Source organism: Amblyraja radiata, chromosome 26 (genome assembly GCF_010909765.2).
Source record: "Amblyraja radiata isolate CabotCenter1 chromosome 26, sAmbRad1.1.pri, whole genome shotgun sequence".
In the NCBI taxonomy this organism is placed as follows: domain Eukaryota; kingdom Metazoa; phylum Chordata; class Chondrichthyes; order Rajiformes; family Rajidae; genus Amblyraja; species Amblyraja radiata.
This window is the reverse complement of record NC_045981.1, coordinates 2,266,314-2,280,047: the sequence shown is the minus strand read 5'-3', so window position 1 is coordinate 2,280,047 and position 13,734 is coordinate 2,266,314. Positions and strand designations below refer to the sequence as shown.

The following is a 13,734-nucleotide window of genomic DNA, read 5'->3' as shown; positions in this document are numbered from 1 at the left end:
CTGACCATTTCCCGAAAACAAGTAACACTTTGAGATGTAAAATCCATGCCTGTGTACGCGTGATACGAGAGTGATGTCCGTTTCAACATTAAAACCTTGTATTTACTGTCCCCTCCTCTACACGGAGCAAGTTGTTTATTCATTTCAATAACCGGATGATCTATTTTATATAAGACCCTCCTACCAACAAATAGAGAGCGGTCCTGAGATACTATCTACCTCAATTGAGACCCTCGGGCTATCTTTGATCGGACTTTACTGGACTTTATTTTGCAGTAAACGTTACTCGCTTTATTCCCTCATTACGTATCTGTACACTGTGGATGGCTCGATTGTAATCAGTAATCACGTATTGTCTTTCTGCTGACTGGACAGCACGCAACAAAAGCTGTTCACTGTACCTCGGTACATGTGGCAATATACTAAACTCAATATTAGTTTGATTGCCTCTTGTTCCATGCGTTTTACATGAAAACTTTTAACAACAATCTATTGCCTGCCCACCTCCAACGTGGAGATGTTTTCACAGCATCACTGCCAGCTATTTGTACTTGTCGGTGTTAACTCCGAGATAGAACACTTATTTCCTGACTCTGATGGTAATTAACTGATCTCTGAATGCCTCATTGATCAACTGCTAGGAATCATTTGCTCTTTTATTCATCTCAATAGGGTCTCCCATTTAAAACAAATGACCGGCCGTGTTTAAAAGAGCGAAACTGTTTACATGTTATTATACTCCATGATCGATACCTGTAATACAATAACTTCTTATTTCATACTGTACTTCACTGTAGAAGCGAAATATACGCGCCGGTTAATATACGGCGCAGAATTTGAAATCATGTTAATATTACCTATCTATCCGCTTAGTGCTTTCGATCCCTACCCATTGATCCCTGTCCAATCAAAAACGATTCCAAAATATCGATTTACATGTCAAAAAATCATTTTAGTTTTCTGGCGTAGATGGGACATGATGGTCGGTGTGGGCAAGTTGGGCCGAAGGGCCTGTTTCCACGCTGTATGACTCTGTGACTCCACTAACTTTGATTCGATGCGTGATTTAGTCAGACTGATTTCCAACTCCAAATAAAGTATGAAGTTAAATTAGCCTTGGGTGTAATGTAATACCAGCGCATGCTACAGTTAATTGTGGGGATATACATAGAGTTCACAGAAATTAATATGACTTCCTAATGTAATCTGTAAGGGAAAAATGCATTGATGTAATACTTCTTTGAACACACGTGAGTGAGTAAACTTCATAACCCCACCAAGTGTACACAGATCTACATACACCGTGCAGAAACATGGATAGAAACTCTCCTCGCGAACGCAGTTATACAATTGTGACACGCTATTATGCTTCAGTTTCAACGCTAAACATTAACTGATTAAATTGGAGAATGTGACAAACAATGAAGTTGTATCCCTAAAGGCAGCCACGTTACGTGACGGGAAAATCTAACGCATTGGGAAATATTGGTGTGTAAATTGATAGTTACCCGTTCAGTTATGAACATTAATCTGAGGTTTGAGATGCCAAGTTCATGGTGACCGGGGTCGGTTATATACCCATTGCCCTAAGCAATGCTTGCGGGGATTGTACACCGTAATAAACTCAATATGCAGAGTTACAAATCGATCAATAATTAGAAAAGTGCCTTCTGTTTAATTTCTTGCAGCCAAAACAAGGATAGTGTGTAGATCGGATTAATACACTCGTTAATTACTCTGAACTGTAACCAGTATTCTATCAATTATCTATCCAGTTTACTTGGCGAACATATCAGCAAACGTTCATTTGTTGGAAAGATTCGCTCATTCCAATTAAAGGAGGTATTATTCCGTCTTCTCCTCCTCTCCCCGCCCAACTTTCCGGAAACCCCCCCCAAAAAAGATCTTGGAACACCTGCATGGAGGGCCTTTAAATAGGTTCAAGTCTGGAAACTATTCCCGAACCTTACGTGGTCATTCCTGCAACAAATCTGCTTTTGCCGGGAATTGTGTCTCTAGTTTTGGGTGTGTATTAGTCACGCGTGTTAGGTCGTCGAAATCGCCCTCGCATCCACCCGTCAACTTTCTGTCAGATTCATGAATTGTAAATGAACCGAGCGCTGATCTGCGCTGGACTGCGGCTGCTTTACAGAGCCGGGGCCATCCGTAAACTGATTAATGCCATACAATTAAAATCATTATCAAAGGAAATGAGATGAGCGGAGAAGACAAAACGAAGACTGTCTGCTTCCATTTCGATGTAGATTTCAATCCACGCCTATTAAAAGGACGGAGTAGATTTACAAAACCGATATTTGTTGAATGAATATGTTACCTCACAAGCAGACATTGTGAGTGACACCAGAACTTTACTCATTTGTCATCCAGGCCCTGTCTGTGGCGCTTTTCTCATTATTCATTGTAGACCCATGAATGTCGCAAATTTACTGTAAAACTACCCGGTAACATATTCCCTCCCGACCCCCGCCCCAACTATAGAAACAGCCGATAGACGCGTTTCTCGCCATTTCTTTGCCCGAACTCCAAAAAGAATGGGTTATTCCCACTTTTGTTCCAAGGATTGACTTCGGCAACAAAAAAACACTCGATTAATTATTTTATTGGGCTGTTTAAAGCGAGTCTGTTTCATTTCAAATGAATCATTGTTAATTGCCACTTAAAACGGGGAGTACCATTCATATATTTGCAAATTTGAAGCTGTGATGTAGTTTGTTAAAATGCTGAATCGTTCCAAAAAAGACTTTATAGAATTAAGAGATCAGGATCTGGTACTAAAAGTAAATCCGAGGCTTTGCAGTTTAAGTGTTGATGTGTGTTTTGCTTTCAAAGTTGGTGAAGATTGTAAAAAAAGCACTGCGCGAGGCGCTCGCTCTCCGAAACACCGAGGGGGACATACACGTCCACTCTTGATGTACAGACGTCTTAATAAAGATCATACACGACAAAAAAAAAACACTTGTGACTCATTTCACCCCTATCCAGAGGGCTAAATGACCGGAGACTGTAATTGCCAATCTGATAGCCCACTGAACATATTCAGCCTTCCGTTGAATTACAGTATCAGGATTTGAGATAGTTATTCTTAACCGACGGAATATCACAGCGGACAATATAAACCGATCGAAATATGGTCAACAGATATAAGATATTAAAGGACATTTATTTCCACAACTGTGGATAATCTAAATACATAATGACATTGGACGGGGATTAAGAACCTTGATCTGATATTTTAATTACCACAAAATTATATTTGATTTTTTCTTATTTACCGCTTTAACTGTACATGGATATCGACGTTTAAAGTTATTAGTTGCTGTGAATTAGTTTCATCCACAACGGAGCTAAATCTAGTTTCAAACAAAGTTTGATAACGGATAACAAACTCTGCATAACATGACGCATTTGGACATTTTAGCGCCGAATGTTTCATAAATCAGGCTAATTAAACAAAGGAACGTCCAACCGATAATGAAAGGAAAGATGATACATCGATGACGGAATTCAATTGGCTTTGTCCCCTTTGTGCAAGTGTTGGTAACTTTTGAGATTGTCCCCTCATCTCCGGCATCGGCGGGTCCTCTAGATTTTGGTTTAGTCCACGAATTAGCCGAGAGATTAATACTTTATAAAAAATCATTCCATCCATATATTTAATCTAACCCGACTGCCCCGTCTATTAATAGTGTTGCCTCTGCACCAGTCTCCCCGTGCCGCTATCAATATCAATTACCGAGGTACGTTTTCTACTTGAAACTGATGAGAACCGCCGTGAGGAACGTTCCTGTCGACCTACACAAAGTCAGGAGCCTATCTCGGGGTAAACTGGCCGTTCGGGTTCGATTCACTCATTTCCGTCAGTAGCGGGAGAAGTCAGGGTGTGTTAAATGCAGCTTTCCGGCGCATTTCCACTCTGGCACGCTTGCTGGTTTGGGGAGAGGCGAAGGACCAGCCGGCACTTACCAAATAGGGCCAGCGTAATACGTGTTTAAATAAAAAGGTCCTGTAATGTATCGAGCGATAGATGGGTGGCGCGATGGCCAGGGAGGGGAGGGTGTAAATAAACTCCCGGCCAAGTTGGACAGGGCTCCAACGCCAGGTGGGCATGGTCGGCACGTTTACCTCTGATACCGACTCTGGGCCAATTGAGAAAGCAGAGGGCGGTCTGCGGGCGGATTGGAGAACGCGCTGAGCCCATGTCAGCTCATCTGCACTCAAACTCGCTGAGGAGTGGATACTGGAGCCGTCGATCACCCGGTGTCACTGCAGCAGGCTGCCGGGGTGTAACATTAAACTGGGGAATTAGAACGAGAGTCAGCTCGAAGCGGGCGCAGGCAGGCGGGATACAAGGGGGCCGGGCTGTTATCTCATTAGCCAGCGGTTGCTTTTCCAACGATGTGGCCACAAGCAACAGGCTGGTGATCGCACGTATCTCTTCCAGATGATGGGGGTTTATTTGTCCATTCCAGTGCACTTTCTGTAGGAGTTGGCTGGTTTACAATGTATGTGACCGACAAGGCATGGAATGTAGCCTGAGCTGGTATCATTCAGATCTCACTTCCCCGGCCGCGCTCCGCAAGAAACTGTTGCTGCTTTTCACCATGTTACTCCTCTGGCTCTACATCCTGTACTCTTGCGCCGGCCTCTGCCTCTCTCTGCCCAGCCTGGTCTACGACTACGAGGCGGGCCGACAGAAGTCAGCCACAGCCTCTGGCGCCGGGGTCTCGGAGCTGAGGTCCAAACTGCTGCTGCTTCGCTCGCAGGCGGCAGGTGAGGAGACAACGCCGGCCACCAGAGACTTACTGCAGGACTATGCGGCGGCTTCACAGACCGACATCCCCACGGCCGCCAGCGGACACTCGCCGAGGCCCTTTGATCTCAACCTGGGCGGCTTCGGAGCGAAGAAACTCCCGCAGGCCATCATCATCGGGGTGAAGAAAGGGGGCACTCGGGCTCTGCTGGAGTTTCTCCGGGTTCACCCCGACATCAGGGCCGTTGGGGCAGAACCGCACTTCTTCGACCGACACTATGACAAGGGGATGGAGTGGTACAAGTGAGTACAAGGGAGTAACAATGACTGTCCCATCGGCTGTCGAGAGCCGGGCCCCGCGTTGTGGCACCAACAGCAAACGGTGCCACAAGCCGGGAGACTGCGCTCGCTTCAACCTGGGAGGGGGGGATGGGTTGAATCCGTTGTGAATGTGTTAATTCAAAACTGCAATAGCTGTGCGGATGTTGGCTGCTGTGGGCGACGCGTGGAATCGGCCGTCAAACTCCCGGCGCGGTTATTTGTTGCGCGGCTCCCAAACAAAAACGGCATCTCCTTTTGAAAACCCAACTCCATGTCCCCTCCTTTGGTGATAGCATCTCATGAGCAGAGTTGTAAACCCCAGCCCACATTGAAACGTCCGTGTCAGACCAGTTATAATGCAACATTCTACCTTTAGTCGGGCAGCGAGTAGTAATGTTAATACTCGCTGCTCACGGCCGTAATAAACCTGCGTCTTAATGTTCCCACATTCCTACAGGCGATTTATGTTCCGTGTCATTGTTACATCTCCGCTGTCTGCAGAGAAGTTTGAGTTTGCTGGTGTGACCATAAAACGTCAGGGTAACCTTTGTTTTATATAACACGGTCGACTGGCAAAATATCGCCACTTTTCCAGCCCTTGTCCATTTTCACAAGTTTGAACCATATTCAATTAGTGGAATAATAACTTGCGCGGATCGGCAGACTTTATTATTTATCGCCGGCCAACCAAGAAAATCAAAAGGTACCAAGTTATAAATTTAGTACGGATGGTGACACACGCGAAGAAAGGGGTCCTCCAACTACAAAAGGCAGCTGGAGGCAAAATCTACTGTGCGTTAAACTCTTTATTGCGATCTAAGGGTACGATCTGGCAAACACATTATTTCGGTGCGTCTGTCTGAAGTTTAATAAACCACGATTGGGTATACAACCATCTACGCTAGCTGGTATTACAGAAGCTCCACTTGGACGAACGACTGTCTAATCCTAATCTAGGTCGCAGTTTCAACTGATTATTTTCCCAGAGTCGTACTTTTGGTGTGCGCTGCGAATCGCGTGTGACTTCAATGTCTGTGTGTGTGTGTGTGTGTCGAGGGTGGGGGTGGGATGATCGAGAAAGATCATTAAAATAAGTTATGGTGCAAGACTCATTGGGTTAAAACTGTAGGGAGCCGAGGGCAGTGCGTTTTTATTTTTATAGTGCTCCGTAGTGGCCCAAGAACAGGGTATATTTTGTCAGTTCAAAAGGTGAAACCCAGCAGCCTTTTAGTGCAGATCCATCAAGTCAGGAAACGTCTCAGTAACACAAGCTGTGGGAATAATGCGGGATGCAGGGAAACTGGAGATTTCCCTCTTTCCAGCGAAGCTCTCTCTGCCGGCTGGAGATTCCTGTGAATGCATTCTGGAGGAGAGCCCTCATTTCCACCCCCTCCAAGGACGGAGGGCATCAACAACAACAAAATCTTCCCATAACCAATTTGCTCTCCGAGATGTTCCGTCGCCGCCAGTCACGGGGAGATGAGAATGTTTGTGTAACTTGTGGCCGCTCTGATTTTAAACGCATGTTCCGGACACGTAATAACAGCCCGCCGCCTCGGCTCACCTGCGAAGTCTGGTCTCCCGGCTAATTTGCCCATTTAAGACGCACCCATTCGTGTCCCCGGCCAAGAAGACATTTCTCAGAACCCAGCCTTGGTAGAAAGTGACATGCAACTCGAGTTAAGGATCTAACTGGTAGAGCTGGTTTTTGCCCCATTTGTTCAAATTACAACAATACCCAAACAAGGCTTTAGAGGTGCCTGCACTAATGAATTCTAGTGATCTGATGATTGACAACAATTACTGGAAATTGCGTTTATCTTCTCTGGAGATTGTTGGCTTTACCGCGTCTTTACGCCCCGGCACAATGCCGATCGTTAGAATTGTGAAATTGTACCGATTCTTTCAAAACGAAGTTCCTCCATAAATATTTTTTTCTTGGAGCTTTCGTGTTTTTGTAGATGTGGTTTTACACGTGTTGGTGGCGGGGACTGATATTGAAAGCGATTCGAGATGAACCGATCATGAGGAAGAGCCCCGCTATTTCTTCAAAGCCCGAGTCTTAACAAAGCGGGTGAGAGGCAGGAGAGAGAGAGAGCGCGGGAGATCAGTCCTTTCACAAATTAAAAACGAAAACTAAATGACAATGTTGGGTTCGTAGTTGTTTTCAAAATATTGGAGTGTGTAGATTTAATTCTACCTGGCGATGAAACGCTTCGTTTCATTTAGTATTCGGGTTGAAAGATTTGTTTTAATTGAGATAAGAAAACAAGGTGTCATTTCAGTGCTGGCGCGACCTCCAGAATCTGATGAGCGTTTTATTCTGATCTCTCTCACCCCCTCCTCTCCCCTTCCACATACAAATACTTCCAATTGTCCTGTGTCTTCCTAAACGCCTCGGGGAGGGAAGACTTTGATGTAAAGTTTTGTAGTTGATGAAACGGCACTCTGCTTGAAAGGCAGAGTTTAGTTGGGAGAAAGTTTCAGCTTCTAATGTCCCCCTCCTCCCCCCTCCTGCTTTTGAGAACATGTCAAGCATTTCATAATCATTGTTCGCAATTATTCTTCTCCCATGAAGTGTATCCTACCGGAAAGTTATAATGAATTGTATAATTTGCAAGTCGTTAAAATACGATTTGTTTTTGTAAATATTGAGATTTATGGATTATTTGCTTAATTGCCCAAGGACAAGGATTTAAAAAATCGTCAGGGAAAATATAACCATGGATGTAAATACTCATTGTTCCTTAAAGTGGGGTGGGGGGTGGGGGGGAATAATCTGAATAAATAAAACCCCAACTTTAGCTGCAAGTGGCATTAAGGTAAACTCTTTCGGGGGTGGGGGGGGGGGTCATTGTTTCTCTTTCCAATATGTTCAATATATTACAACATTGAAGTGTGTGTGTACACGTGTACGATTTTTTACAAAGGAATCTAGATTTCTGATTAAGAAATGTTAGCAACCCCATTGGATCATGGATAACGCGGGGTATTCGCGTGTAGTTCTACTGGATTATGAGCAGTGGGGAAAAAAAGGCCAGTTAAGTAAATGTGTAGAATATTTACGTGGCGGAAATCCCGGTTTTTTGTTGTTGATTTTTGCGCTTGGCTCAGACTGCGCCGTGGCGCACTCGTTTGTTGACTTGGATCGAGTGGAATGTAAATCAACAACAACAAAAGGAAAGGAAAACAAATCTCTCCAAATGTCTGCATCCTTCTCCCGGCTCTTCAGAGACGTTTGTCTGCGACTCTCTGCTGTGAGAGCGGGAGAAGTGTCAACAAGTGCGGGCCCACTGCATTATCATTGGATGGAAAACCCTTCAGCTTCACGCCAGGAAGAACTGGAAGTCCATTTAAACTGAATTTGAATGAGATGGGCAACTTTAGAAACTGAACGAAAGTCTTTCCCTTTACACCTCCCGAAATAGAACGAATAAGGACCCTGATAGAAAGCTTAAAACTATTAACCTATTTGGCAATAGTCTCAGTTCAATTTCAGTTCAAACTAATCTTTTCTCCTAACTTTGCCAACCGAAAATGCACAAATTTGCAAATTAAATTTCAGGCGGCTTGGTTACTTAATTACACTTCATACACAATCCAAAGCATATGTTACATTAACTTGGCAATATGTTCGGCATATATGTTGTGGGCCGAGGGACATGTTCTTGTGATGCATTTTACCATGTTCTATGCGCATCCCACTGTCAATCCATTCCGGTCAGATCTGCGCCCCTGGGTTGAGCGAGAAAACAAAAATAAATGGCTCGGTCAACAACAATCCCAATGGGCTGCGGGGAGTGGAGTTTTTAAGTTTGTTTCTATTTACTCTCATAACACAGAACAGTTGTTTCCACCTACCCAAATTTCCTTCGTTTAACCCCCCCCCCCCCCCCCCCCCCCCAAAACAAACCTTGGGACGGAGGTGGGAAACGAAATAAACAAGAATGTCCATCTGCCAGGGTTTGGTCGGCAGCTTCTTGTCGAGTTGGGTCTGGGGGCTGACTACGGCCAGAAACCGATGGTTTAGCCCCGGACTCGTTGATCAACAGATACCAACGGAATTAGTCGGGTGCAAAGTTGTTCATCCTGTATAGCTAGCGTTGGGTCTTCTAAAATTGGATCGCGACCACAGATCCTTCGTCCCTTTGACCCGAGGAGCAACTAATTGCAGTTTTGCAAACTAGAGTTTCCTCAAAGTTCTTCTATTCCGGTGTCCACGGCGTTTATTAATATTAGTATGTTTTAAATAGACGGAATAATGTCTCCTGTTGCTCCAATGTCCAGTTGCCATTCAGACTAAATCACCCACGTTTTGCCCTCTATATTAATTGGGTAGATACTTTACAGGCAAATTAAATCGGTTGACATATCCAAAATCGGTACATTTTAAACGAAATTCATAACGGGATGAAAGCTTGCTATTGACATTGCGTTTGTTTTTGAAGGTTTGTTGGGGGTGGGGGAGGGGAGGAGGAGGGGAGGAGGGGTGGGGGGGGGGAGTGCGGGGATTAAACCTCGTTTTTCTTGCAGAGGTATAAATAGCCTGTGTTCAGAGGCAGCTCGCTGTGAGTTCTCCGGACAGATGGCCATGTTCATTCTGTGCTTCTGCTGCCACCGTCAGGCGGTGCCGATGCACCTCCTCCTCCTCAACAAGGCTCGTTCGTTCCACCGCCAACAAGTGCCGACCGAACCCCCTCAGCAAATAGGAACTCAAAAAGGGGGGGGGGGGGGGGGGGGGACAATTCTTCACTCCATCCCAAAGGATCGAGTTTGTTTCTGCCTCGCCTGTAGGAGACTTGAAATGTAACTCCACAACCCGTTCCTGTCTCTCCGTGCCTGCGAATGGCATCTCTACCCAGCCAATATCCCAACCAAGTTTAACTGCCATGTACACCAGCACTGTTTATAGAGTAGACACCAGTCACATGGATATGAATACGAGTGGCACAGCGGTGCTGCCTGACAGCACCAAGACATGGGTTCAATCCTGATCAGCACCGAGTTTGCACGTGGTTCCTGAGACCGCGTGGGTTTTCTGCGGGTGCTCTGATTTCCACCCACACTCCAAAGACGTACAGGTTTTGAGGTTAATTGGCTTCGGTAAGAATTGTTCCTCGATGCGGGATAGTGTGAGTGTCGGGTCATCACTGGTCCATGGACTCTGCACTGTATCTCTAAAGTAAAAGTCTAAAGATCCACAACTATGCAATTTACCGAATTAGTATTTGGCAGCAGGGGAGACTAGTGGGGAATGGAGTGGCTTAGAGGTGCCACACACTTGATTGACCAAATGGGATCTTAATGTCCTAAGGAAATCTACAAATTGATGATTTGTGCGACTGGGAATTGACGGCTGGAAGGTTTCTCTTTATTTCTCAAACTAGCCCCGTTTGAGAGGTTGTCCAGTTTCCTGTGGTGATCTCCCCAGCTGTGTGTGAGGCGGAGGCAGGGACAGGAGGGTTCACTCACAACATCCTGAGGTATTTGCTGAGCATTCAGTAACATAAAACTACCCCCCCCCCCCCCAGTAACATTTTAGAAAATAACAGCAGTAAGTTTTTAGAAAGATTGAATAACTCCAGTTAAATTTGAACTAATATCTGTAACCAGGAACACCGACTGGTCTAAACCCAGTGGGAAACGAACAGTTGGAGAAATTGATATCCCCGGACAGGGTTTTAACCTGTGCTTGCATTGGCGTTTGTCCTCAACAGCCCCTCTCAAAGAGTTGTAGGATAGCTGAGGATTTGCAAACATAAACTTCTGCTTTGCAAAACATTGGCTTGACTTGGTCATTGTAATTGGTTGCCAACCATTATTTTCAGTAATGTGTCGAAAGGAACTGCAGATACTGGTTTACACCAAAGATAGACACGAAATGTTTGAGTAACTCAGCGGGTCAGGCAGCATTTCTGGAGAGATGGAATGGGTGACACTTCGGTTCGAGACCTTTCTTCAGTTTAATTCAACACTTTTTTTGCTGGGCCAGTTTTGTGTGGCTGAAACCTAATCAAGTTATTGTCCAAACCCTGGGAAACCTGAAAGTATGAGCATCTCTGGTTAGAATTGTAATCTCATTGGGGTTTAATAGTGTAAGAGAACAATGTGACTCAGTCTTGACGAAGGGTCTCGACCGAAACGTCACCCATTCCTTCTCTTTTCTCTCGCCTGTCCCGCTGAGTTATTTTGTGTCTATCTATGTTCCCTTCTAAGAATGGGATGGACAGTTGGCAACGGAGAATGTAAGAGCAGCAAGGTAGGGTGTTGGGGCCGCCAACGGTAAGGCACAGATTACCAATGTCATGCCATTTGACTTGTGGAGCAGGAGCAGGAAAGGGGTGTTTGGGGCGGAGAGGGGGAGGCTGCGGAGAGGCGGGCGTGGTGAAGGCATGTTAGTAGCATCAGCTGCCATCACCGATTGGAATCCAGTGGATAAATATCCTCGCTTGTAGGGTTACATAGAAATAAATGCCATTCTTATTGCTGATGAGCCGCAGACCAGTATACCCTTGAGGGACTTATGCCCTGCCAATAATAGATGTATGTGTCTTCAATGCCGATATATGTACACCGTACAGGCCATTGGTGGAGAATGGACATTACTTGGGTTTGGCTCCCTGATCCCCATGTGGTGAACAGTACTGTGGGAGAAGGAAAGGAAAGACAAGACAATGTATTTTACTTTTCAGTAAGTTCCAGTGTGCAGAATAAAATCTAAGTTCATTATAAAAAGAAAAGTCCAGAGAGTTTGATTCAACGTTTGATACCATTTTTTTGTTGCTGGGGTCAGTTGTGTGCTGCTGTAACCTAATAAGGATTCTTGTTCAGACCCTAGGAAACCTGGATGTACGAGTGCCTCTGATTAGAATATTAATCTCATTGTAGTGTGAAAGGACAACAGTGTGACTCACTGATACCTTAATTAACTAGAATGATTTGTGTTGTTACATTTCAATCCTTATCAGAACTGTACTGTGTGCCAACTTTGGAGACATGGAAACATGTTTTATTGAAGTGAATCTCCTTGTATCCTGGCGTTTCAATAGGCATTGCAGATATATTTGACTATATACATTTAAAATAATAGCATGAATTAAGAGATAATAGTATAATTCTATGCAATAGGCATTTTCTTTCAATTCGTATATCGTGCATTGTTTAAATTGTATTATTAAAGGGAACATAAAAGCAGCACAATCTATTGTAGCATTGTTGTTGCCAATGTGGCAGATCCACTGTGTTGCTGAAACTTAGGTTCTTTACTTAACGAATTGTTGGTATTTGGGGACCATCAACTGGCGCTAGAGTAGGACTCTGTGTAACTTTTGTCCAGGAGATTGCAGAAGTCACCTTTACCGAAAACATTGTAAATGACAAACAACATGATGGGTAAACGACCTGCCTGCTTGTTGATTTTTTCCTTTGGTTAGTTTATTGACACAATGTCTTTTGCACGACAAATATTGATTTATTTACCCACTGCTGTTTTCCATTCACGTGAACTTTTTTGGACTGCATTTTAAAAATTAATTCCAGTATTTATCTTTGAATAAGGCAAGATATGGGGAACCTTCCATTGCACAGTCTGATGAGGTTCATCGCATGTTGGAACAAAGTTGAGCTGCAGTTTTGAATTTCTATCGTAACATTTGAGTGATTACATATTCTCTGAGATTACGTCAAAATTATCGTTAAAAGAACCCCAGATAATGCTGGTGTAATTAGTTGTATATGAAGTATCAGTACCAGGGTCCTCCTGTGTTTGCTTTACAAGAATTGAGGTTTTGAAGTTATCATTAATTAGTCTATCTGAAACAACGTTCTGTGAGGAGGACAATAACCGACAGGACAATTTAAAAAAATCGTAGATAAGAAGAGGACAAGCAGTTCAAGAATGTGAAATGGTTTTAATGAGATAGAATTATTATTAATTGTGGTTAAAAACAGACTACATTCTTTCATTTGGACAATCTTACACTTTGACTATTTTAATTTCCATTGCATTAATGTGTGAGAGAGAGAGAGAGAGACATCTCAACTGTACATTGCCCGCACTTTTCAATGGTCTTATGGAAAGCACGGAGCACGTTCATTTTTATCAGAATCCAGACAAACATGCTTCAGACAGCTGCAATGTTTCAAATGGATTAATACCAAATTTCTTAAAGGGTTTTGAATGCCGTTATGTAAATACACAGATTGAGTCTGTATTTAAAATGAATTTGCAGGGAAATAACTATTATGGAGAATTTGCAGTACACTTTACAAGTTTGCAAATGGAGTTTTCATAACTACTTCCATTATTGATTAAGAGTTTAATTCTAATTTTAAATGGTAATATATTGCATGTACATTCGTAATAGCTCATGTGCAGGATTAGTTTTCACTCAATTATCAGAACTGAGCACTGGTAATATTTGTTTTATGGGTCAGATTAATGTGTCACACTTGAGAAATCAGTCAATTATACCAGTCGTCATTATCTCACTTAAAAAAATGTTCTTGCATATAGCTAATTGTTAACGCTGATATAATTATATTTTAAGGAAATTAAGATGAATTGAGTTATGATGAGTAGCAGTCTCTCAAACCCTTCCAGATCAATTTAAATAGGTAATAAAATGATTATAAATCAACTG

At 43.6% G+C, this 13,734-nt stretch overlaps 1 protein-coding gene across 1 annotated transcript in view; it reads left to right on the top strand.

Moving 5' to 3' along the window:
• The first annotated feature begins 4,227 nt into the window (after nucleotides 1-4,227).
• LOC116987807 (heparan sulfate glucosamine 3-O-sulfotransferase 3B1-like) overlaps nucleotides 4,228-13,734 on the top strand; it is a 28,007-nt gene continuing 18,500 nt past the window's right edge. Inside the window, exon 1 of the mRNA XM_033044046.1 lies at nucleotides 4,228-5,074. Within this exon, the coding sequence (XP_032899937.1) occupies nucleotides 4,542-5,074 (533 nt within the window). The 5' untranslated portion in view covers nucleotides 4,228-4,541. The remainder of the gene's footprint in view (nucleotides 5,075-13,734) is intronic.